This window comes from Larus michahellis, chromosome 3 (genome assembly GCF_964199755.1).
Source record: "Larus michahellis chromosome 3, bLarMic1.1, whole genome shotgun sequence".
Taxonomy (NCBI): domain Eukaryota; kingdom Metazoa; phylum Chordata; class Aves; order Charadriiformes; family Laridae; genus Larus; species Larus michahellis.
The window spans coordinates 117972336-117996956 of record NC_133898.1 but is presented as its reverse complement, the minus strand read 5'-3'; the positions used below and the strand labels follow the sequence as shown (position 1 = coordinate 117996956).

The following is a 24621-nucleotide window of genomic DNA, read 5'->3' as shown; positions in this document are numbered from 1 at the left end:
GGATAGTGCTTTTCTGTGGCATGATGCATACCTAATGAAATGAGCAAAGTTACACAAACTGTGTTTTATTATCCTTGCATTATTTTAAAATAGGCAGTCTTATGGAAGTTTAAAGAATCCTGCAGAGTTCCGTTAGTACTTCAGATATGACTTAGTTTTAGGTGCATAAAACAATATATGAGATTGTTTTTCATTGTATGATATGTTTCTGTTCTTACAGGCACAGAGAAGAGGATTATTAAGGATTATGAATTTAAGGTTTTACAGCAGGCGGGGAACAGAACAGGTATTAAGGTCTAGGTCTACCTCAGAAATGTTTTTTGCTAACATAATTGTCCATTAATGACTGCCTGAGAGACTGGTTGAAAGTAGTTTTTAATTTATGCATCTTAAGAATTAACATTTGTATAGGACTTATAAAAAAAAATAAGCTTTTAATGTTAAATGGAGTAGCTTGCAATTTATTTGGTTTGATTAAAAATCCAATTAGTTCATCTGCCAAAGCTTGAACCTTGGGTTTTCAGCATCCTGACAGGAACAAGTCTAGAGATGTAGAGTTCAATATTAAATGTAAACTCTTATTCAAAAAGGAAGCACGTAAGTAGCTTCAAATGTTTATTATGGGTCAAACTTCTACTACCAGGATGCATGTGAAACTAACGAATCTGCTGATCAGAACCACCTTGTTCTTAACAAACCCTGGGTGTGGGTCTTCTATTCTTCTCTCCCCTGAATGAGTGAGTGTTAAATCTGAGCATCATGCTGAGGTGTAGGTGCGTGCTTTCTGTATTTCTAAGGCTTTGTACTGCTCTACATGCCTTAGGAGCAACCCATGCAGTACTGCACCACCTTCTTCTATCGCTTGTCTACTAGTTATGTGTAGCCTTTGTTTGATTCTTTTTTTTTATCCCCCTTTCCCTCCTTGTAAAAACAACTTGTTTCCCTTCTTTTGCTTTACAAGGAAAGAACAGTGAAAAAAAATCTTTCTGCCACCCTCACTGCATCCTCCTGAGAGGGAAAAATGGCTGATCTGAAGCAATATGGACTTTGGAAATGCCTTAATAGATTTTTTTTTTTTTTTTTCCCTCTTCGGGGGGGGGGATGAGGATGTGTAGGTGACTGGTTAAAGAAGAAACTGCATGCTTGATTGGAAGGGAGGGAAAAAATCTTTCTGAATCTCTTTCAAGGGTGGAATGGGGAGAGATTTTATTTCCTTCACTGAAAATATAAAAGAGAAGGCTGAAGTAAACCCCCTTACTGGAAGGCTAGCGCTGAGTGTAGCTGTACTGAACTTCAACTGCACTGCAGTTGCCAGTACTAAATTTACAAAGAAAAGGAGAGATTGTTATTCACCCTTGAATGTTTTAATCCAATTTCAGAGATTATGGTTTAAATATATGAGGTATATCTTACATTCTTAGTGGGAAACTGGCAATAGTGTTAAGGGATGACAGGCACAGCAGCTAGGGGCCTTGTACATTAGAACTAGCTATTTGGGATTTGAATCTTAGTGTTGTGAACTTAAATGATACTTGTAAAATGTGAAGTGCCAACCTGCTGAGGTTTTCGGTATCTTGTTCTGCAGTTCCCTGAAGTTGACAAGCTGTCTACTGAGGCAGCGTTGCCTGCTTTTCCAAAGGACTGATTAATGTCTATAGATAACAATGGTCAGGTGCTAAATTTAAATGTGTTAATGGCCACCCAACATCTAAATTTAACAGCAAGAGAATTATTACTGACTACTGAGAAAATGTTTAATTCTTTGAGATCTGTGATGTATATACTCCTGATCATTTATCTGAATGGGTTAAATATTTTAGCTATATGTTTCGAAGTCCTGTCACAGTCTTTTGTTCTTTGCCCTCTGTGTCTGCAAATTGATTTGTAAAGAGACAATTGCCATCAGTAGGCATGTACTTTTCCTTGGCAAACTACAGTAGAGGTTGCAGCACTCTAGCTGCTTAAGAATATAATCAGAGAATACTTATGAAATTTTTCTAATATAAATAATTCTTAATTGCTTTGGGGAAAAAAACTAATAATGCTCTCCTTTTCAGTTAAAAACACGCTTTAAGCTGGGATTTAAGCAGTGCTGTCAATAGGTGCAAACCACTGTACAACAATGAGCAGACTCCTTTACCATCGTCGTTTCTGCGGCATAGCTAGAACTTAGAACCGCCTAGGAAATAAAATAAAGAACACCCCAAAGAAATAAACAAACCCTAAAAGAATATTGTTATTTTCGAATTATACCTACCATTCATGTGCTGTAGAAACGCCATTAAAACATCTTAATCATCTAGATATCTAGTAACTTTTCTGTACTTCATTTTGTTAAGGTATTTTCAAGAGGGGAGGTGCTGGCCTAAAAATTGATTATCTGCAGACTTGGAGAGTTCTAACATTACTGTAGGATGAATCTTTATCAGGAAGTTTTTAAAAACAAACTACACTAACAAAATGTTTTTTTATAAACAATATAATTTGGAGAATCTACATCCTGCTGTCTTTCAGTGAAGACTAGACTCTGCAAACCTAATGATCTTTCTAAAAACACAGAAGTTGTGTTGGGGAGGGAATGAATATAAATGGTATTGTCAGAAATTGTTATGCATTGCCAGTGGCACTAAGTTTGACTTTAAAATTTGAGTGTATATTTAGAGGCTCTTGTCTCGTGGAAATATTGTATAGATCCACTCGTAATTGCGTGGGAGTTTGGGAATCCTTAAGGAAATATTTTGTTAGAAGTACATTTTGCCTCTTAGGTTATCCAGAACTCAAAGAAAACTTAATCCAGGCGAATTTTTGCAGCCTTGGTGAAGTTAATTTACAGATGTTGAGTTACTTCATCTGTATGGACTTAGTCTGTTGTTTGTTATGTTGCTGCTTAGTTTATTGTTACCCAAGGGATTCTTAAATTCTGATTCAGTGTCCTGAAATGAATGTGCTCCCATCTATCTATCTCTTGTACCACACACCCCCCCATTTTTTAAAAATTTTTTTTAATTGTAATAATGCCCACCTAAAAGTTTGCTCCCGGGGAGGAAGAGCTGTAGTAAATTGTGTTTTGGTAACAGTCTTCGGGTGAACCTGAGAGGTAGGCCAGCAGAAAAGCGAGGCTGCTGAATGTTTTCTCTGAACAGCTGATTTGAAAACGACCTGCAGTTTTTCCTCCAGGTAGCTCTGCGTTGCTGACTGCAGTGTTCTCCCAGGAATGCCACGCTTCAGATTTTATTTGCTGTGTAACAATGTGATACAGAAGTTCACAGTCCTAAAGATTTGTTAGTTTTATGGTAGTGTTCTTCCTTTACCTAGGCTGTTTTTACTCTTCCATGCCATAGTTGATACTTTACCTTTATTCTGTTCTTAGCTTTTTTTTTTAAATTTAAAGCATGTTAAATTTTCAGGATGGAAGATTGTACAATCTTTTTTTTTTTTTTCCTAAAATATAAAAAAATACTTTGGGGCTTGGGGATTTTTTTTCTGTATTCCTTGATGTGTGTGAGGTGGGTTTTTTTTTTTTATTGCTTGCTTGGTTGTGTTTGGTGGTTTGTGTATGTGTTGGTGTTTTTTTGTTTGTTTGTTATTTTTAAACTCTTCTGACATAATGTCTGGCAGGATGGAGTTTTCAAGATGAATCTTTCTCCTGACGGAGCTCTTCTGGCAGCTATTCATTTCTCGGGAAAACTGACAATCTGGTCTATTCCATCTCTCAGACAACAAGGAGAATGGGACCAAACTGATCAGGTAAGAAGGATGTAGATGTCTAGAAACTTGCAGTATATATCTTAATTATCTGGAGATGTGCTTTTCTAGGAGATGGGAGTAGTTCAGATAACTGTGCTTTAGCTACATTCTATCTTTCCAGTCAACTCCATATTTTTCAAGATCCCTATACGTACTTTCATAATAATCTTTCTATGTTTTAACCTTAAGCCTTAAACTTTAAAAGTTAAGAAAAAGAACCAGTTGCTTTGCAGTGAAATTTTCATGAGGCTTTTTGGTGCCAAGTGGGTAACACTGGTAGAGGTAGACTGAAATGCTATTTTAAAATATAAGTGGAGGCCAACACGGGTAACTTTAAATGGTTGAAACCAAATTCTGCTGGATGTCTAATGTGTTCGTCTATTCCTCCCTCAAAACTTACCCTGCCTTCTGCCAGATAATGCTCCAGAATAATTTGGTATTAGTAAGCCACACACTTTCTACAGGAATTATTTGCAAAACTAAGTAGGGGAACTTAAGTTAGGAATTGCCCAAACGCTGGCAAACTTTTACGTGACTACCGTGAATTGAAAACTGATTAGTTTTTCAAGAAAATTCCAACTAACTAATGCACTCTCTGGGTAAAGAGAAGGCTTTATTTTAGTGAGGAAAATACATCTGCATTTTGAAGAATGACAAATCTGAAATTATGCATGCTCTTATGTGAAGTATTCTGAATTTACTCACATTAATTTCTTGACTAATAGATAGGGAAGGGCTTTTCACTTGAAGTACTCTGTATTATGTTCTAAACTTACAAGACATGAATCGACATCAAGTCCAAACAGGGTAACCAGTCACTAGACATATATGGCATGAATTACCACCAATATTTCCTACGCAGTATTGATCTCAGGTGGTTTTATTGTAGTGTTTCTTATTAGAAAATCATTGTAGAATGAAACATTTGCTACTTGGTAGTAAACTGAGTTTTAGGGCATATGCTGATTAATAAATCCAAGTGTGACGTTACCACTAAATATTTGTAGTTTTTGATTCTTGTCTATAATTTCTTTTGCAGGGTAAATTTTTGCACAGTGTATTGACTCCTTTAGAAATTCCAATGAAAAAAATATTTCCTACAGTTTTTTGCTACTGTTTTTAAATGCTTCAAGTTTATGCATTCATATGAAACACAGACAGCTTTTTCCCCATGCTATATTGAATTAATCTACAGTCTAAGCATTGAGCAGTAGGTACTATAAGGTCCACAGCAAAACATTTCATTGACATTAGATATAGGCACAGGCCTCTATAATGAGTAAGAGTATAAAATGAAGGAAGATGTCTGTCTTTGGGTATCATGGTGACTATGAGCTTAAATAAACGTTTTCAAGAAAAATTACAAAAAAGATAAGTCAAACTTTGACTATAGGAAAGACTTAAATCAAGAAATACTTGTAGAGATAATGGTATATTGCTATGCTGAACACCACTTGTGTGCTGTTATCTTTTTGATCTGATGGCAACAGCAAGACTACTGACTTGGAAACATGGCTGGGGTGTTGTGTAGCTTGTTTGGGTTTTTACAGGTAAGCACTCAGATCTGATTGGGCTGTATTGACTGTGAAACTCTTCCGGGTCCTGCGGGGATGGATTAATTTTCTTCGCGGCAGCCTGTGTGGTGCTAGGTTTTGGATTTGTGAACAAAACAGTGTTGATAACTCACCAGTATTTTAGCTATTGCTCAATAGGGCTTACACAGCTTCAAGGCCGTCTGTTTCTCACTGTTGTCTCCCAGTGAGTAGTTTAGGGGTGCACAACAACCTGGGAGGGGACACAGCCGGTACAGCTGACCCCAGATGACAGAAGGGGTATTCCATGCCACGTAATGTTATGATCAGCAATGGAAACAGAGCAGGGGGAGGTTCTGGGTAGGTAGCCGTGGTTCGGAGACTGGGTGCACATCAGTCAGCTTGTGGGAGATGTGATGCAAAGGCAATCATTCATCTTGTTTTTCTCCCCCCCCGCCCTGGGCTTTCCTTTGCTTATAAAACTGTCTTTATCTTGACCCACGACTGTTCTTGCTTTTACTTTATGCTGTCCCACTGGGGAGGCGAGTGAGCGAGCGGCTCTGTGATGCTTAGCTGCCAGCTGGTGTCAGCCCACCACAGAAATGGTTTATTTATTATTTAGGAAAGTACTTTTAAAAAACCAAAATAAAATCCCAAGAATTCTGCTCCAGTGTTGGCAGAAGTGTTGTGTGTGCTTGTACATATGTGTATGTATACATATCTATTTTTAATGTGCACTTGAGATTTTTGTGACAATACAGGTTTTTGCTCCAGCATGTATACAGTGGATTTTTGTATTTTTCCTTTGTTTTTAAAAATAATGAATGTGTATTCTGAAGCAGTTTTCAGGACTTTATCCTTTAGTGAGGGTGATATAAAGGAGTAGCCAGTATTTGACTGTTTTCAGAATGATTTTTATAGGTGAAACTAGTATCCAGGTGTAATGGGTATTTTCATAGTGTGTGCATTTCCTACAATTGTCACCCTAACATATTTGTTAAATTAACTTAAAGTGGCCTCATGTTTACTTTTAATTAGTAGACCCTTTTCTGTCTACTAAAATATTAAGTCTAAAAATCACCTTCTACTTGACCCAAGACTGTTTTGGTTGTCTGAGCTGTATAATCTACCTGTACTTCGTTACATTGCAGCTGGGGGCAGGATTACTGTCATCTGTATTTGTGTGGTTCACATGTATTCTGCTATTATTAGGTAAAGCTTAAAAAACCAGCACAGCAACAGTTTACTGATTCTAAACATTGCAGTGCATCATTAAATAATGCTGCTTCTCTGGCTGCACTAGGCTTGAACGGGGCTTTATAATTATGAAAATAACCAGAGTAAATATTTATAGCACTGTACAAAGCTGGTACTCAGGACCACTACACAGAGTGAACAGGAGGGCTGTTTTGAAGATTCTCTTTAATATGCTTGCAGTTCTATGTACAGACATGAAAAGCAGACACTTGGTGGGCTTCTGGTTGCTGGAGAGCCTTTATTTCAGAAATCTTTAGGGTATGATTATTCTTTAATGCTGACTAGGCCAGGTCTTGATGGTACTCTTGTTTTCTAATACGTTGTTTTAGAAATACAGAAGTCTATTTTGTTATGATTTTTTTTAATTTAACTGTCTGGAGAAAAGTACAGTGTTGCTACAGCAGCTGTATGTTTTACATTCAGGAAAAGTTTGAATTTATGGGCAGTATTTTCATTGAAAAATGAATGGGTCAGCAATAGAGTAAATAAGCAGATTGTCTGTGTTACAAAAGTTTACTTGCATATAATCCATTTCTTTTTTTTGTCCCCCCCCCCCTTTTTTTTTTTAGCCAGGTTATGATGAGATCAACCCAGACTGGAGACTCTCTAGTGAAAAAAGAAAGAAAATAAGAGGTATGTGGCACAGTTAGATCGTTATTTTATACCATTGTGTAATTAAAAATATTTATACAAATATACAAAGACCTAAAATGGCTTAATTAAATCTCAATTAGAATAGTTGCAAAAATTGTATGTTTGATTTGAATTTGTAGCATGGCATAGCTAAATGAGTGTCACAATAAGTCTTTTTTTTTTTTTAATCCTGTCTTAAGAACACTTTTGTAGCCATAATCAAAAATAAGATGATATTTCAATTAGTACCGGACTTCATTTATTATTAATAATGTGGTTATGACTCTATAGAATGCTGAAAACTCAGCAAATGTCTCAGCTTGTATCAGAAGCCACTACATCATAATTTGTAGGTAACACATCAGAGTCCACAGTCTAAAACCTAAATTTACCTTTACCTTTCTTTTTCTATGAATGTCTAATAAATCTTGAAAGCTAATGTAATCTAAAGATAATTAGTTTGAAATTCTAAAACAAAAGGGCTTTGTTTGCTCTGACTGGATTTGCCTCATGTCAGTCTCTCTATTCTCTTCCCAAAATTCAGGCCACCATGTGCAACCATTTATCACCTTTATTGCACGTCTCTTCCAAGAGTGCAGAGATCAATAGCTATTCCATGATCCATTCGCTACTGCTTGTATACATGTATATTATTAAAAGATCTCTGTTTCTTTGTACTGTTTTTCTTGGTGATTCTGTCTTTGGGTTAACTCCTCTGACCTTCCTGGGTAGGCTGCTGACTAAGCACTGGAGTAGCAGAAAAGTGATAAACTGATCTGTTTCGCAGTGCTGTTTGCGGAAAGGCCATTGTCATCGGAGAGGTGGGAAATGACACTGTGGTGAACAAATTGAGCTAACTTTCTCGTGAACGTTTTGTCCCAGTTACCACAGTCAAGACAGTCTTAGAAATGACACAGCTTCCATCCTCGGTTGTGGTGACTTTCTGTTTTGTTGGTTTAGTCTTAACAACCTCATCGTGTAGGCTCTTTCACAAGCCTTGTTCATAGTTGTCATGTATCCTCAAAAGCAGTGTAACCTTTTCTGATTTTCATCAGTATTATGTTTGTTGCCAGTGAGACTTGGTTAAGGATGGCCTGGGAAGTATTGAAGCAGATCTTTATGAAATATCATATTTTATGCAAGTAAATCAGTTTACTGTGAATTCTTTTTCCAAATAATATTAAAAAAATAATTACAAAAAAAGACTTATTTTTTCTGCTCAACAGCTTTATTTGATGCAGAACTGATTTAGTAAAATATAATTAATCTAAAATACAAACTTAGTGACCCAAGGATGCATATGCAATAATAAACAACTGTTAAATTAGGCCATCAGATAAAATCTCTTATTAATTGAAGTCACTTTTGTTCTTATCTGGTGTTTAAAATAAGATTTCCTTGTATTAGTGCATTCTTGTTTGTTTGTTTATTTTAGATAAAGAATCCTATTACCCATTGATAGATGTAAATTGGTGGGCAGATAATTCTGTCATCCTGGCTCGCTGCTCTGGTGCACTGACTGTGTCCTCAGTCAAGACGTTAAAAAACTTGCTGGGAAAGTCATGTGAATGGTTTGAGAGTTCTCCTCAGGTCACTTCAGCTCATGATGGAGGATTTCTAAGTCTGGAGGTGAGGAATGTGCACAAGCAGGTACCTTTTTGGAATGCAGTAGAAACAGTTCACTTTTGTGTATGTAATCTCAAGGGTGGGGAGTGTGGGGGTGTGTGTGGGGGGGGTGGTGGTTAAAAAAGAAGAAAAATTATTGTTTAATAGAAAAAGTGATTCTGTTTCCAAGTTCAGGGAAATTCTGAACTTGCGGCAACTTAGCTGTCTTAATAAAAACTTGTTTGTCAAATAACTTCTGGGGAGTAGAAACAAAACTCCTAGAAGGCTGAATCTGAATGAGAGGAATCTGCAGGAAGATATTTTTTGTTCATCTATAGTAGGATTCCAGGAGGGAGCAGAACATAAAGAAAATTCCTGGTTAACTTCATTGAAACTAGGAAAATTACTCTTTCCCAAATCTTACACTGAAATAGGTCTTAAACATCTTAAATAAAAGTTTAAAATAATTTTTATCAGAATATCTCAATACATACCAAAGCTTGTGCATATGTTTTTGGAAAGGTTTAATATTCTGGAAATAAGATACAGCCAGTGACTGGCATATTACAGCCTAAGGATGGAGGCGATATTACATTTGCATTGAACAGAAGACCTTGTTTTGAATAGCCAAGAGTTGAAAACACTGCTGTACACTGCAGTAAGCTATATAACAGTGTACAGAAGATGTCTCCATAGCTCTGTCCCATCTGGGGTAGTATAAGATGTTTTGTGTAATAGTTGGTTACTATTATGAAGCCCTCACTCTTGCTTCAGTAGGTAAGGGATGAAGCCTCAGATGTAGGAGACAGACCCAGTCCGGGTTTGTGGAGCATGTTAAGCAAGCTGAGAATTAAAGGGTTTAAAGGAGAAAGGGAGGAAGGGTGTTGATTCTGAAATGTGAAGTATCGGAAGTGGAGATGTATTCAGTTCTCACCAAACTAGCTGAGGTGTACTAGGTGGATGCTTCATGTTCATATTTTCTGTGCAGTGCGAAATAAAACTCGTTCCAAAAAGATTACGCTTGGAGAGCAGGCCTGGTGATGACGATGAGGGAGATGACGACTCTGACTCAGATGATGAAACTTCTGCTAAGGACAGATACTTCAGCTACCTGAAGCAAGGCCTGTACTTTGTGACAGAAATGGAACGATTTGCTCCTCCACGGAAACGTCCACGTACTATTACAAAGAATTTTCGCCTTGTCAGTTTAAGATCCACGACTCCAGAGGAACTGTACCAGAGAAAAGTAAGTAGAGAAGGAAAGGTCATTTCTCTCATAAGCAACTTTATTTAGAAAGACCTTTCAATTCTTGCTACGTTAACAGAAGGATTTAGGCACATATTTCTAAGGGTCTCTTAGTTGACAGTGTACTGTGTTACCCAATCGAAGGGATCGTTGTTTAAATCTAGAGTTATAATAATTCAAATGAGATGATGTTTGCAGGTCACTGAGGAGACACTGTGCATCTTTAGTTTGGCCAAACTTGGAAGTGTGCTCATGTGAGTATTACAAATATTGAAAGACCTGGCAAATATATTGAATGGAATCAGTTGAGCTTGTTATTGGCCAGGGAATGGGTTAATTTATATTCTGATGTGAATGTAGTTTACTTGCACATTTTTTCAGGCATACGTACAGATTACGCCTGTGACTCACTCTTACTGAACGGATACTTCTTAATTTTTAAGACTGCTCGAGTCAGTACTTTGTCTAGGCTGTTTCAATTATTCTGGCGGTAAACCAGACCACTCTAGAGCTCTTAAAAGTTCCCAGGGAGTGCTGATGTCGTACTGGTTACCTAAATAACTTCTTCCTTCTTCTTGAGGGGAAAAAAAAATCTCTGATTTTCTAGAGGTGTCCATCAGCTCCAAGTATTACTCATCTGTATATTGAGCCATTCTTTTCCCTACCTGCTTAAGCATACCACAATAATTATCCCTCTACTGTTTCAACACATGTGTGGTTGTTTAATATGGAAATCAGATGACTTTCATGTGTTTGCTTTTTAGATTGATAATGAAGAATATGGGGAAGCTTTGTCTTTGGCTCAAGCATATGGCCTTGATTCTGATCTTGTCTATCAAAGACAGTGGAGGAAGTCAGCTGTTAATGTCGCTTCAATTCAAGACTACTTGGTGGGTTTATTTTTTGTGACTTCTAGGCTTTCTTATCAGAATGGCTGCGTTATCTCTACAGAAATTGAATTCTGAATTGTGTTCTAATTTATACAACACAAATTGGTGGCAATTTTGAGAGCTGTCCTGCAAATTCCATTACACGTCATGTAAAAGAGAGTGATTCTGTTAGCTTAACTGAAGGTCTGATCTGGAGACCTTGGAAGGTAATGGCAATCTTTCCTTCCAAGTATCTTCTAATTTCTGTTAATAGCAGCATGCTTTCTGTAGTATAATCTCTCCCCCACGTGCAGCAGTAGATTGTTGCCTGGCAAATTAATAAAAATAATAATTGGAAATATAAAACATTTGAAGAACTTCCAAGTATTTTGGAAAATTAAACGGGAAGGTGAAGTTATTATCAGTTGCTATATAGCAAAGTTTGAATAACAAAATTTACAGCGAATTCTGCTAACTGTAACTGGAGCTTTGCAGTAGATTCCAACATGGCTTCTTTTGGCTTGGAAAAAATACTTCAAACTCAGTAGACACTGTAGTGTAAAATCTTCCAAGAGATGAAGAGAAATATTGTCTAACTTTTGTTTTCAAGTCAGATATTAACTGAATGTCAAAATAAGATTTTTACAAGTAGCCATTCTCCATGTGCTATGTAATCTCAACTGAAGATCAGTAGATAAGGCCAGTATCTGACCCAGGCGTGTCCTTTCTGTCACAGAATCCTATTTGATACTGAAAATTACTCTAGTGCTATTGTGGAATAAACTCTGTTTGTAACAACTATGTTCTAGCCCCAAACCATCACATTTTATTTAGTGTAAGGAGGTGTGATACTAATTAAGGAATACAAATAATAACTTCTGTTCCATTTGTTGTGAAAGTTCTGCCAAATCACTTGGTATTTCTGTGCCTTTTTCTGCCATATATACTCTGAAGGAATGATGTTTTTTGCATTCTCACCTCTTTTCTTGGTTGACGTTCTCAGTCATAAAAGTAACTTGACATTTTCTTAAGTGGAAGAAACACATTAGAAGACTTTAACATCTCCCAGTTTCATTGCTTTGGATTAAAGCATTTAACATTGTATCTATGCTGTTGTTCTTTGACAGAGCAAAATTAAGAAGCGTGCGTGGGTTCTTCATGAGTGCTTGGAAAGAGTTCCAGAGAATGTGGATGCTGCTAAGAAGCTGCTTCAGTATGGCTTGAAAGGCACGGACTTGGAGGCTCTTGTGGCCATAGGAAAAGGAGAAGATGGCGGCAGGTTTGGGAAGAGTATTTTTTTGTTTGTTTTCTTTTTCTAAAGAATGGTGTATGAAATCCTTACTAATAATTTGGTACAACTTGTTTATCAATCACTAATGAAAATGTTAAGGTGCTTTTGCAGGACAGAAAGAAAAGTAATGCTTTGAATCAAACTATTTTAAAGATGCCCACAAGATATCTATTCTCATTTTACCTTTTACAAAGGTAAAATCATTGTTTATTTTGTACTGCATTTTCCTTCTTCTTTGGATGCTCTTTATTTTCTTCATCATAAAGAACATCTGATGTCACTATTTTTCTGTGAGATTCTGTTGCCTCTTCTGGAAGCTGCAACTACTACTATAAATACACTTTGCATGTCTTAATTGTTGTAATGATCTTCTGTTGCTCAAGTGGGGAGCAGAACAAAGCAAAACACAGCGGGTCAGTGGGGAAATAAATGCAGAGACAATTCTCTTCAGTATTCAGTTCCTGGTGGTAGAAATAGAAGAGGCTGTTCGTTTGTCGTGCAGTCATCTTCTTATCGTGGTATGCTGTAGAGCTGCTGCCGATCCCAGTGCTACCTGTGGAATTTAGAAACTTCTATCAACCATCATAGCTGTGTAGTTGGTTGTTTATTTTTTTTCTGTTTGTTTTAGGGAGAGGGTGGAAACAAGAGGTGATGGTCCTGTTGGCTTGTGATAAGTGCCTGCTGCTTTACAACAGCAAAATTCACTATTATTTTTTTCTATAAAAATCTAGATTTTTAGTAGAGACATATACGGAAAGCTGTTTTAGTATGTTTATTCAAAAATTAGTTTGTTATCTGTTTTTTAGTTTTTTGTTTTTTTTTAATCAACATTGATTACACTGTTGGCTTTGTCTTCCAGATTTATCTTACCAGGGGAGATGGATGTTGAAATTCCCTATGAAGACTTTTTGTCACCAGATGAAGAAATGGATACTAGAAAGGAAAAAGAGGCCAAGAAGCGTCAAGAACTGCTATTATCAGTAAACTTCTCAAAGTAAATGAAATGTTAGGCAATGTTTTATTCAGAGTTATAGGTTTATTATAATACACAGTTGCAATAATGTGATTTCTCTCATGTATGTTATTCCTAATAGGAAAGTGGTTTAAATTTAAATTGGCATTATATTGCACCAAAATTCTTGGTTTACTTAATTTCTTGGTATATTCCAGCGGAGAAAGTTGTTAAAATGTGTAACTGTTGTCTTCATGTGCACGTGATGTACAGTACCAATTGCAAGCGTGAAAATTCCTGTTTTGAATGCAGGCTGACACTGGAACAGAAAGAACTCTGCCGCAGCAGGCTGAAGCTCTTAACTTACCTTGATCGCCTTGAAACCTATGAGGTGAGGACACTGGGTAGCTGGCTGCACTTCTTTTGAGTTCTCATTCCATAGGTATTCCTGTAACTTTTTTGTCACATTGTCGTATCTCTTTTTTTGTTATATATTGCAATATTAATGCTTATGGTCTTCTTGAAATGCTACAGTCTCTCCCTTATGAAAAATAAGCTGTTTTCTGTTCAAGCTATTGTGTTTCTCCTGCTTTACTGTTGCAAATGGCTGGCTTCTAGTGTTGAGAAGTATAGTTGGGCAGAGGCCTGCTTTGAACATTCTGTGTCTGCAACGAATTAAGGTATACAACAGCATGGGATGTGGAGTTGGCATGGGATTATTATTATTTCCCTCTGTCAGTCTAGTTAGGAAGTTCTATTCAGATTCTCTAAGGAATCTTTTTCTTCCATGAACTTACTGAAGTGAAAGTCCTTGGAATGTCAAACTGTCTTTTGCTTAGTTTTTTTTAATTTTAACTTTGCAGTTAGCACTAGTCACGTAATGACTTTTACCACGTCTTTTTGTAACTAATGTTGTCTAAACCCTAACCAAAATAAGACAGAGAATTGTCTTACCTTATGCATCTGTTTTTTTCATACTGAAACAAATGAAAACCAGCATACTTTTCCGCATATATCTCATATTTATTCATCCTCAGATAAAGAAACGTGTAGGCTTTTTGATGCTTTTGTAAGTCTTGCATAAAACCAAATCTTTTATTAGGTCTTTTGTTGTTGTTTTGTGTGTGGTTTTTTTTTTTCATTTAAAGGAAATCCTTGGAGGGCCTCATGCAGCTGAACAGCACTACGATGGAGAATTCTTCAAGAAGTTCAGAAATCAGAATATTGTACTTTCTGCAAGAACTTATGCTCGGGTATTAATATTTATTTTGCTAGAATGTCATTTTGTTTTGGTACGCACTTAAGTGCAGTTTTTTACTCACTTTGAACTTGGTTGAATCTCAAAGGGAATTTAAGAGGTGGGGGGTGTATTTGTCTGATTGTAAATGAATAAATGCAGTGACCCTGAGCTAATTTTCTTTATTGCTAAAGAAAAGTTTTAAATTAAATGTTTGTTGCATGACACGTTGCATTAGATTTCTTGCTCATTTGCTGTCTAAATCAATCTTAAGATAGTTCTACAACTTAATGTTTTGCTCTTCAGGAAAGCAATGTCAGAGCCCTGGAAATTTTGTTCACTTTCCATGGATCAGCTTTACTTCCACACAGACAGGCAATTCTCTCCAATTTTCCAGAGACTACTTCACCACATGAATATGCTTTCTTGTTGCCTGAAGCTTGGTAAGGATGCATCTATGGATATTAACTAAAAAAAAAAAAAAAAAAAGATTTTTATGTTAATACTTACAATATTTTCCATATATGGCAATCTGCTGTTGGTTATTATGTGTAATCAAGAGAGCAGGTTTGTCTTTATGTACTTGACCATATGTACTTGGCATTTTCGGCTTTACTTTGTGCCATTCCTGGAAGCTTTTTGGTCTCTTTTGGTTATTACCGGGAAAGTAGGGACTTCAAACGTTCTTGCCTTCGTGACACATAAGAGGAGGCATGATCTTCTCTGATCCGAAACTGCCAAGATTTTCACAAGTGTTAAGTACAAGTCTGTAATTGGTTTGTAATAACAGCCAGTGTTAGGAAATTAATAACACAAGTGTTTAGCTCCCTGGAAGCAATTATGTTTTTCTGCATTTGTTTTGAAATGTAATGTAACACTTAAGCAGTCAGTAACTTCAGTATCATTCATCTCCTTGTTACTGATTCTTATGCAGCTTGCTAAGGTAGAATTATGAAAAGCTTTAAATCCAGACTTTCCTACTCTTTTATTTCAGCATCAGATGTTAGTTTACTGTCAATTTCATATAAATTTTCATAAGAGAGTCTTCCTTGAATGTCATAAGTGTTCTGTGTATTAATTAAAAGAATTTTTTGCTTCCAGAGTGTTTCTTTCAAACACTTCAATTACGAAATTAGTTCTGAAGCATATTGTTCAGTGGCCATAAAGAATCGGGAAAGACTTCATTGTTTAATATTTCACAACAGGACTTTGAAGCCTTACTTCAGAGGGGTAGTTTTATTATTAATTTTTGTTGTTTGTTTTTTTTTTTAATCTTCCAGCATTATAGTTAAGTTTTTCACTTCAAAGTTTTAATAGTCCCATTTGGATAATTCTCTATGTAGATAAAGAGGTTTTTTTTTTTAATTCATCAAGTTATTCCCCTGATGTTCTTTCCTAGCTTATAATACTTACCACTTTTGTCCTTTCTGAACAGGAGTTAATCTTTATTTCATGATATCTAATACTTACCAGTGCCCTTTTTATTGTGTTGGTAGTATTAGGAACACAGTTATTTAGTTCTGGTGTGAAAACACTTGTTTTATCCTTTTCTCTCAGGTAATAGTTAGGACCATGCAGAGAAATTATTGCAGTGTTTATAAAATTGGTAAAATATAATCCAATTTTTCTCTTTTGATAAGATTTATAATGTGAGAGGGAGGGAAGAACGGGCTTCTTAAATGTGGTGATGGTATTTCGTTGGTGTTCATAAACATGTTCCCCTTCTTTATGAAAGGTTGTTTGTTCTTAGTTTTGTGTTTTTTTTTTTTTATTTTCTTATTGTGATTGGTTGGTTTGTTTAAGAAACTGACTTATGTGCCAAGAGGCAAAATGACGGTCAAAATAAAACATTTCACCAGTGATGTAGTAGTAAGATGCGAAGTTATGGGTGAAGAACTTAGTTTTGTCTGCTGTTGAAAAATGGAAGTATGTAGTTTGAATCTTTATTCCTGTGGCAGATGGAACTTTCTAGTGCTAGGATCAGGTATGCGTAGGTTCACACTTTTTTTTTTTTCAGGTTGCAGAACAGATAATACTGTATGGCTTTGCAATGTTTGTCTTTGGACAACTACAAAATGGGGATGAGGGCAAATCCGATCTACGCAAATCCCATATAATTATAAAAATATACTCTGTTTTATCTAATGTTTTTCTAAAACTGTTTCTGTGTTGCAAAAGTGATTATTTGCAAAACATTGCTAATTATGCTCCCTAAAACTCTATTTTATTAATGTAATAGAACGAAATAAGTATTGATGATGTATCTATTAATGAGAATAATATACTAATGAAACAGATTTAAGTTGTACAAAGTAACACTTTCTTATTAATGTAAAAAGTGTGGATTTTTTTTTTTTTAAATGGGATGAGTCTCCCCCCCTCCCCTCCCAGTTCAGCTTCTGGCAATTCTTGTTTCATGTGAATCAAAGAGAATTGAAGTTCTTGGTCATTTTAAGTGAATTTATTGGGCCTTTCAGTTCTAGCATTTATTTTTTAAGTGAGTTATTAGTATGGCTATGATTACTGGCATGCTGTAGATACGTAGTTGTTATGAAATCCAGTTTAAATGAATGTGCTATCTAGTTTATGTCTACGTATTGTGTTGTATGGAGAAGTAATTTGCCTTAAATTAACTGATTGAACAAGGCTATGATACAACTACAAAACTATTTCATTCCCACATAAAATTAAAAAGTTGCGAGTGCTGACTAATTAATAAACTTCTGAACAAAAGGAAAGCATTACAAAAATACAAACCCCATTGTTTTAATTGCTAGAAAATTGACTCCAGCATTACAATTTACAAGTGTCTCTACAGCTAATGCCACTTGTAATTACAATGGTCTTGGAATAGGGAGTGAGAATGATTCAATCTGTCCTCATGAACTTTGACTCTAGACAAATTTTATAAAGGATTCTGAGTCAGAAAATGACTTAGTCTGGTTTTCCTTTTTAAATTCCACACTGTTGCAGTTATGAAGTAGAGTGTATGCTGGATATCAGAAGTAATTTTTTACTCTCAGCTGCAAAAAAGACAGATCTCTCTTATGATTTCTTCTAGCTTGTTGTTTTTCTGAAAATTCAAGGCCATAATTGTCTGTACTAGGAGATTCCAATGGGGTAATTGGTTGCTGTGGTGCACATCATGAGACCACTAACATGGACCAACTGTATGCCAGTGCCCATGTTAAGAGTGCAGCCTGCCCTGGTGGCCTTGCTTAAAGAATGCCTTGTTCAGTGCTTTGTTGATGCCTCCTGCAGCTCAGGCCTCTTGCCGAGCAGTGTGCAGCTCTGCAGGCAGAAAAGATTTTAGTGGAGGAAAAAAAGTCCTGTAGTTTGTCTCCTAGGTGTTTGTATATGGCCCTGTATGTGTGTAGGATGAAGTGCTGCTGGTAACTGCCCATATTCTGTCTGTGTATACGGAAGCATTTTAAGTAAGAGTGTTGGTTCCCAGCTGGAGCTCTCTGAGGTGACACTTACCCTTATAGAACTTCACCACATTGCTCTGTGTCCTTCTAGTTCCTCCATCTGCAGGGGAATCTGGCTGAGGATTAGGATTGTGTAGCAGGTGGTGCCTTTGTGCATGGAACAGGTGAGGTGGGACAAATAGGCACCTGTAGCTATTGACACTGCAAAAGCATCGAATGACAATTGCTTGCTACATACCACCACAAATGCACATAGAAGTCCTATATCTGAAGAATTTCATTACCTGTAAGAAATGTTTTTGTAAAGGTTACATCGTAACTGCCACTTTTGTCTGGAGACTCCAGTTCGGCTGCAGATAGTAAATTCTAAGGGCCTAGTGAAAGAAAGGCTTGTTTTGCTAGTGTATTTTATAGGCATAAAGCACTTATTTCTCTTGTTACTGACACGTGTCATTTACATTAGGATGACATTTAGAGGCCAGTGTCACAAGAATTTTAAGGCCTTATCAGTCAAGGAAAAGTTGGTATGACATACGGGGGGAAAAAAGGTAGGAGAATTTACTTTTTTTTTTTTTCTTCTGGGCCAGGTTGTTAGGAAATGCATACATAGTTTTTTTTCTGTATCTGCTTGTAAAAAGTCTCAAGTGGTAGATATTCTTTTGTTTCTTGTTTATGGCACATGTTTTGTAGCTTAGTACCTTTAGGGATCACTCTCAGAACTGTTCAGGAGGAGGTTTGTCGTGTCTGAGCAGATGACTTATGTATTCATGAGACTCTCAAAAAGGGCTGCAAGTTGTATAAGCTCAACAGCCCACAGAGTTGAGAAGGAATCTAAAATATTATGATGCATCAGTGGCTGTACATGCCTGGCAGCTTCAAATTGGTATTGTGATAGGATGACATTACTCCGTAATGTGTTTTTGCGGAATTGTGATTGTAATGTTTTCCTAATTCTTTTCGTATTATTTCTCAGCTTCTTTTATAATGATGGCTTCTGAATCTCTGCTGTCTCTTAGTCATTGGGATTCATACTACTTCTCAAAGATCCATCAGATGCGCAGGCTTCAGAGTGAAGGTGGTAAAAGTTCAGATAGTCAAAGGAGTTGATAGCTCTTCCTAATCTCTATTTTAATACCTACAGCTAGTGTTCTTAGCCTCTAGTTAAGACTGTTGCCCTCAGGTTTTTAAAGGTGATCTCAGAGGAAAATAATGCTTTACCACCATTATAAGTATATAACCAGTCTTTTTCCTTTTCTTCTAATTTTCTTATTCCTTTTACTGCATTTAACTGCTATATTGCAACATTAATGCTCACATTTTAAACCCGTAGATGCTGGCAAATTCAAATGTATGGTTCCCTCAGCAGCCGTAAGTCTGCTATATTGCACATTACACTAGTAGTAAAAAATCTTCCCTCTAAGATAGCAACTTTTTATATGTTTTTTTACTCCTTAACTTTCTCAAACACTGGTTTTCAGTCGTGGCTTAAAGTGAATTTTTACTGGAGAGTTGTGGATGAACTCCATTTGCCTGATGAACTGGGGTGTGGGAGTGGATATACCTTCCAAAATCTTCCTGAAGCTTTCAAAGCCTGAAAATTTCCATGTAGTAGACTCTCAACTATGAATAGATAAATACTACACAATTAAACTAAGAGGTTAACTTTGCCTTTTCATAATGATGTCTCCTTCTGAACTAGGTTTTTAGTTATTGCCTGTGGCGCTGCAGTTTCGATGAAGCTCTTACAGCTTCATCTCTTCTCTTCTTAGTATTTGTATGTAAATAGGTTTGATGACTGAACATCTGCAGAACTGTCTAATACATAGTCCTCACTAGTTTTTCTTCTTATCTTCTGAAGCTGAACTGCTTTTGGTTTTAGTGTAGTTCAGAAGTGTTCCTGTTAAAAGAATTAATCCCGTGGTCAGTTCTTCTTATTTATTCATTGTATCATTATACAAGTGAATTCAAATAAAGAAAAAGGACATAAGTTTTATATGTTCTTTATATATTCTTTTCCTTTGCACTAAGGGAAAGAAGAAAAACAGTTCAGAGGTAGAGGGATCAATGTAGTTAATACTAGTTCAAGGATGTGTTTGGGGAAATAAAATCTTACCTTCTACCATGGATTAGAAAAAATAACTTCTGAGGGAAAGATTAACTTGTCATGATGGCACTTGTGTTCCATCTGTATTGACTTCTGGTAGGAGGTGGGGAAGGTTATTGTGGTCCATGTAAAAATTAAAGCAAGTGGTTTGGAGGAAAAGAAACTCTTTATAAACTGGCCTATGCAAGGGTCTGGGAAAGTAGCAGGAGCAGCTCACTGCAGCCAGAAGGCTGCTGCAGAAAGTGAGCTGGCAAAAGGTATTAGTCAGGAGGAGTTTTTGAAGAGAAGAATGAGAACTTGAAGCTGAGGGAGCTGTGGAGGGCATGAGCTGTCACCAAGGAAGGAGGGCAGTTTCACAGGAGTTGCTATGCTGGAGCTGAACTGCCGTTCAGAGGGACCTAAACGGGCTGGAGAAGTGGGCCAGCAAGAGCCACAGGGAGTTCAAGAAGGGCAAATGCAAAATCTTGTTCCTGCAACTGAAGAAACTCTTGCAACAATAAGGGCTGGAGGCTGGCTGGGAAGCAGCTCTACTGAAAAGGGCCTGAAGGTCCTGGTGGGCACAAAGAGGACATGAGCCAGCGGGGGAGGCCAGCAGCATCTTGTCCTGCACAGCCAGGAGACTGAGCGATCGGACTACTGCGTTTGTTCAACTGCATCTAGAATACTGGCCCCCAGTACAGGAAAGACATCAGTAAACTTGGTGTCCCCCTGCTGAACTGGCTCCAGGTGATTGAGAACCGGAGCATTTGAAGGCTGAGGGAGCTGGGTGTGTTCAGCCTGGAGAAGGTTTCAGGTGGGCCAGTAGCAGCCTTTGCATCCCTTCCTCTAGCATGTGAATTGAACTATGTCTGTGCTGTTTATCCACAGAGCATTAACAGGATTTTCTTTTTATTTCTGGCTTGTTCATGCCTGACTTGATCTGTCTTCATTTACGATGTGTGTCTTTTGCCTGCATAGTCCTGAACTGTACCTTGGCTTGCCTTCCCCAGTCCTCTCATGGAAGTGTATTGCTGCTGTTGTCTTATTTGTTGCCTTTTTACAGGGTTTAGAACAAAGTTTCTTCCATGAACATCCTTTATGCTTTATACATATACCATTGTGAAGGAGTATTTTCACTATATTGTGACAGACAACTTTGATCTTATTCAGAGTTCAGCTGTGTCTTTAAAATAGCCCATTTGGATTTTGTGAAAGCTGTTGCCTCATGATTTTAATTGTATATAGCAAGAAAAAAAACAACACAGCAAGCTTCCAAACTGCACTTATATAGTGTTGGCTGAGTTTTCTGATGTTTGGATTATTCAGTCTAGGTTGTTTTAGGAGAAGAAAAAGTTCCCCTCTCCCAAAATTCTGTTAGAAGTTAACCACGTCATTAAAACATTGCTTGCCTTGTTTATACAAAATCAAACACAGCATTTCTCCTCTGCTGCCAGAGTTGCTTCTGAAGACCCGTCATCACAATATGCACAGTAGGAATTCTGAAGGGTAGTTAACTGGCACCCAAAAGCAACTGGGGTATCTCTTCCACCAGTTTATTTAGATCAGTTTTCCCAAAATGTGTGGTGTTTTTGGCATTCTGTTTTAGGCATCAGCTGTACTTCAGACTTGATGAATTTGTCACATGGCCTGTGGATATTCCTGGAAAATGAAGAGCTTACCTCTCTGGCCAGCACTGTTGTATCACATAGTATATTGAATAACTGGAAATCTAAAAATATGCAGTCAGTTACATAATTGCATTTACTCATTTACTACTGATCTACTATAATGGAGGAAAAGAATATTTTCACACAGTATAAAAAGTGCAATACATATCATAGCTTTGTAAGACTACATATCTGGGATCCATTTCTTATTATATTTCATCCTCAGTTATAGAATAATCGTGACATAATAAAACTGTTTCAGAGCCGTAGGATTTCAGAGCAACAGAAACTGGCATTGATTTCCCCATTGCTGTCTGAGAAGTTACAGACTTTGGACAAATGAGTTTCTGGATTAAATGAAAAAATAATATTTTATAGAACTTCCCTTGCAGATCCTGTATTATATATACAGTATATACAGTATATATAATATATATACAGTATATATAATATATATACAGTATATATAATATATATACTGTATATATAATATATATACTGTATGTAGTGGGATTATGGAAGTGCTAATTTGAATGTGAAGTCTAAAACAATTTACAGTGTACTTGCTTACAGCTGTACACTTACTAGAAGTATGTTTTCCAGATTTTACTGCAAGAGGAAAAGAACATTTGAAGGTTCCTCTTCTCACAAAACATCTAGCGTTCCTCTTTTCCCGAAACACAAATTTAAGATAACTTTAAAAGTAAACGTAATAAAATTGGAATCAAGCAACATTTTGAGTGGATAACGGAACCATTTCATGGGAACACTACCTTATTTTATGGTTCCGTATCTCTCATCTGTAGCTTTCTCACCTCTAACAGATCAGTGCTTGGTGTCTTACTTAAATACGTTATGTTCAGAACTATTCCAGTATGTAACAGATAAGCTTTTAAATGCAGAATTAATGTTTATGACATTTTGTCAGCCAGTGAGACATGATTTGAAAAGAAAAAGCAAAGGTTTATCCCCAAAATATTTTTAGAAAAAAAAACCAAAACAAACCTACTCTTAAAAATGTGCATGTCTTTCAACAAAAAGATATTGTTTCTTAAATGTGTTGGGGTGAATTGCCTTTTGCCTTGGACTCTGTGCACAAGTTTATAAGAAAAAGGATTTAAAAAAAATATATATAAACTTCTAATCCTCAGCTAGATGAGTCTTGGAGACAGGCCTGCTGTATGAAATGCTTAAAGGAAAAAAAAAAAACCACACAGAGATGCCATTGGTAATAGAAAGAATTGGACTCTGACCTTAAAACTGAATTAGACCTTCCCCTTTTGAAAGGCTGTCCTTGGAGAGAAAAATAAGCTGCAGGTTTGAATAAATGCAGTTGGTAGGATACAGAAACTACAATGGTATGGTCCTCTTTTGTCGAAGCAAAGAATGGGAAAAATTGCCAAGCCAATGTAAACAATAGCGTGAAAAGAGCAATACAGGAAAAGTCAGCTCTTTCTGAAGAAATAGAGTTGAATACCTCCGTATTCTGTCAATTTACTGAGATCCAATCATATTTATTCTACTGCTCAAAAGAAAAGAGAGAAGGGTAAAGGCGGGGGGTGGGGAGGGAAGCAGTGTCTCAGGGAAAAAACAAATCCAAATAAAAGCCCCCACACTACTATTTGTGTAGAGTTATGGTATAGCACAGCTGAGAGTTTCTTTTAATTGGAAAAGAGGGACACCTGCATTAACGACTGCAGCAATCTGTCCCCATATCTGGAATTTTGGGTGAGCGCCCCCCCCGTGTAGTAATGCAGTCTTAACCTGCATGTGTCTTTGACCTATGTGGGATTTCAGTTTCTAAATCAAAACAAGACTAATGAATTCTGGATACAGTAGCACGGAGTGTATGTTGCACATACGGTGAGCTACCTACGCATGCCAAATTCACCGCTTCCAGCCCAGTTAGACTCATGTATTGTGTGCAGGGCATATGCCGCGGTTCAGCTGGATTTGCTGCACACACGTTGTAAACAGGAGCATGATAGAAAAATGGAAGCCTGGCTTTTTGCATATGTGTGTTCATGTCTGTATCTCTTTTTCTTCCCTGTCTCATCGGCGTTTACAGGTTTGAGTTTGCAGAATGCAATGGTGTTTTGATGCCTGAAATCCTTCTCAGCTGACTTGCTTCCATTTTAACAGCTACTTTTCCAAAGTTTTGATGCTCTCTGTTTCTGCGTGAGTCACTGGAGTTACTGATGGGGAAATTTGAGGGGAAAAAAAAAAAAATCTCTGCTAAAACATAACTTTCAGTTAAGAAAAACCTTGTGATAAATTTTGAGATAAATACAGTGTTTTAATAATTTCTTTGCCTTTATAAAGGACTTGGGTACAGGGATCTCCCATCCTTTGCTAGTGTCGAGACTGATTTATTCCAGTTCTTGTATTTGGATTCAAATACAAAGAGGTTTTTGTAAACTCTTCAGGATGGGAAGACAAAGTAAGGACAGTTGGGGGCAGGAGGGAGTTCTGAGGTGCTTTTTTTTTTTATTTTTTTTTTTAGTTGTTGAAAAGGTGAATGAAGTTGGCAGTCAGTTCTCAGTGGTGTGGAGTTTGCAGGTTTTTTGTGAACTTATCAAGAAATCTATCTGTTAAGACTGACTTTCTATAATCGCTGATTTCTAGTAGGATGAGGTATTTTGCAGTTGTATCTTTTTTGGTGTTGCTTTCTTTAAGCATTTGGAGGAGACAGTTACTGAGTGCTGCTTGACTCTTGGTGATAGTTGATTTAAAAGTCAAAAATTCCCCTCTCCACTTATTCCTATGATGGACCTGAATACCTTTAAAATGGCAAAGTGAGCCAGAGCAGAAAATACTTTAAAAATAATTTTCCGTGGCTTATCCATACACCTGACTTAAAGTATTCTTTTTCTGCTGTGAGAAGGGAAAAAAGATGGAGTAGACATTTTCCAGTCAAGATGGCAGTGCACGATGGTTCTTTCCCGTGAACTGAACAATCTTCTCTTCAGTATTTCGTGGTGAGGTCTGTTAAAACTTTTGAAGTATGCATATAGTACTTCTTGAACTGATGTGCCTGGACAACTGTAGGTTTCACTCCTTCAAAATCTTGTGGT

General features: G+C 36.9%; 1 protein-coding gene across 1 annotated transcript in view; it reads left to right on the top strand.

Moving 5' to 3' along the window:
* Positions 1–24621, top strand: part of NBAS (NBAS subunit of NRZ tethering complex) — a 191303-nt gene that overhangs the window by 19464 nt on the left and 147218 nt on the right. The window contains exons 10-20 of the mRNA XM_074579377.1: positions 221–286; positions 3619–3747; positions 7106–7169; positions 8605–8798; positions 9763–10020; positions 10785–10910; positions 12017–12168; positions 13040–13174; positions 13445–13523; positions 14281–14385; positions 14676–14812. Of these exons, the coding sequence (XP_074435478.1) occupies positions 221–286; positions 3619–3747; positions 7106–7169; positions 8605–8798; positions 9763–10020; positions 10785–10910; positions 12017–12168; positions 13040–13174; positions 13445–13523; positions 14281–14385; positions 14676–14812 (1445 nt within the window). The remainder of the gene's footprint in view (positions 1–220; positions 287–3618; positions 3748–7105; positions 7170–8604; positions 8799–9762; positions 10021–10784; positions 10911–12016; positions 12169–13039; positions 13175–13444; positions 13524–14280; positions 14386–14675; positions 14813–24621) is intronic.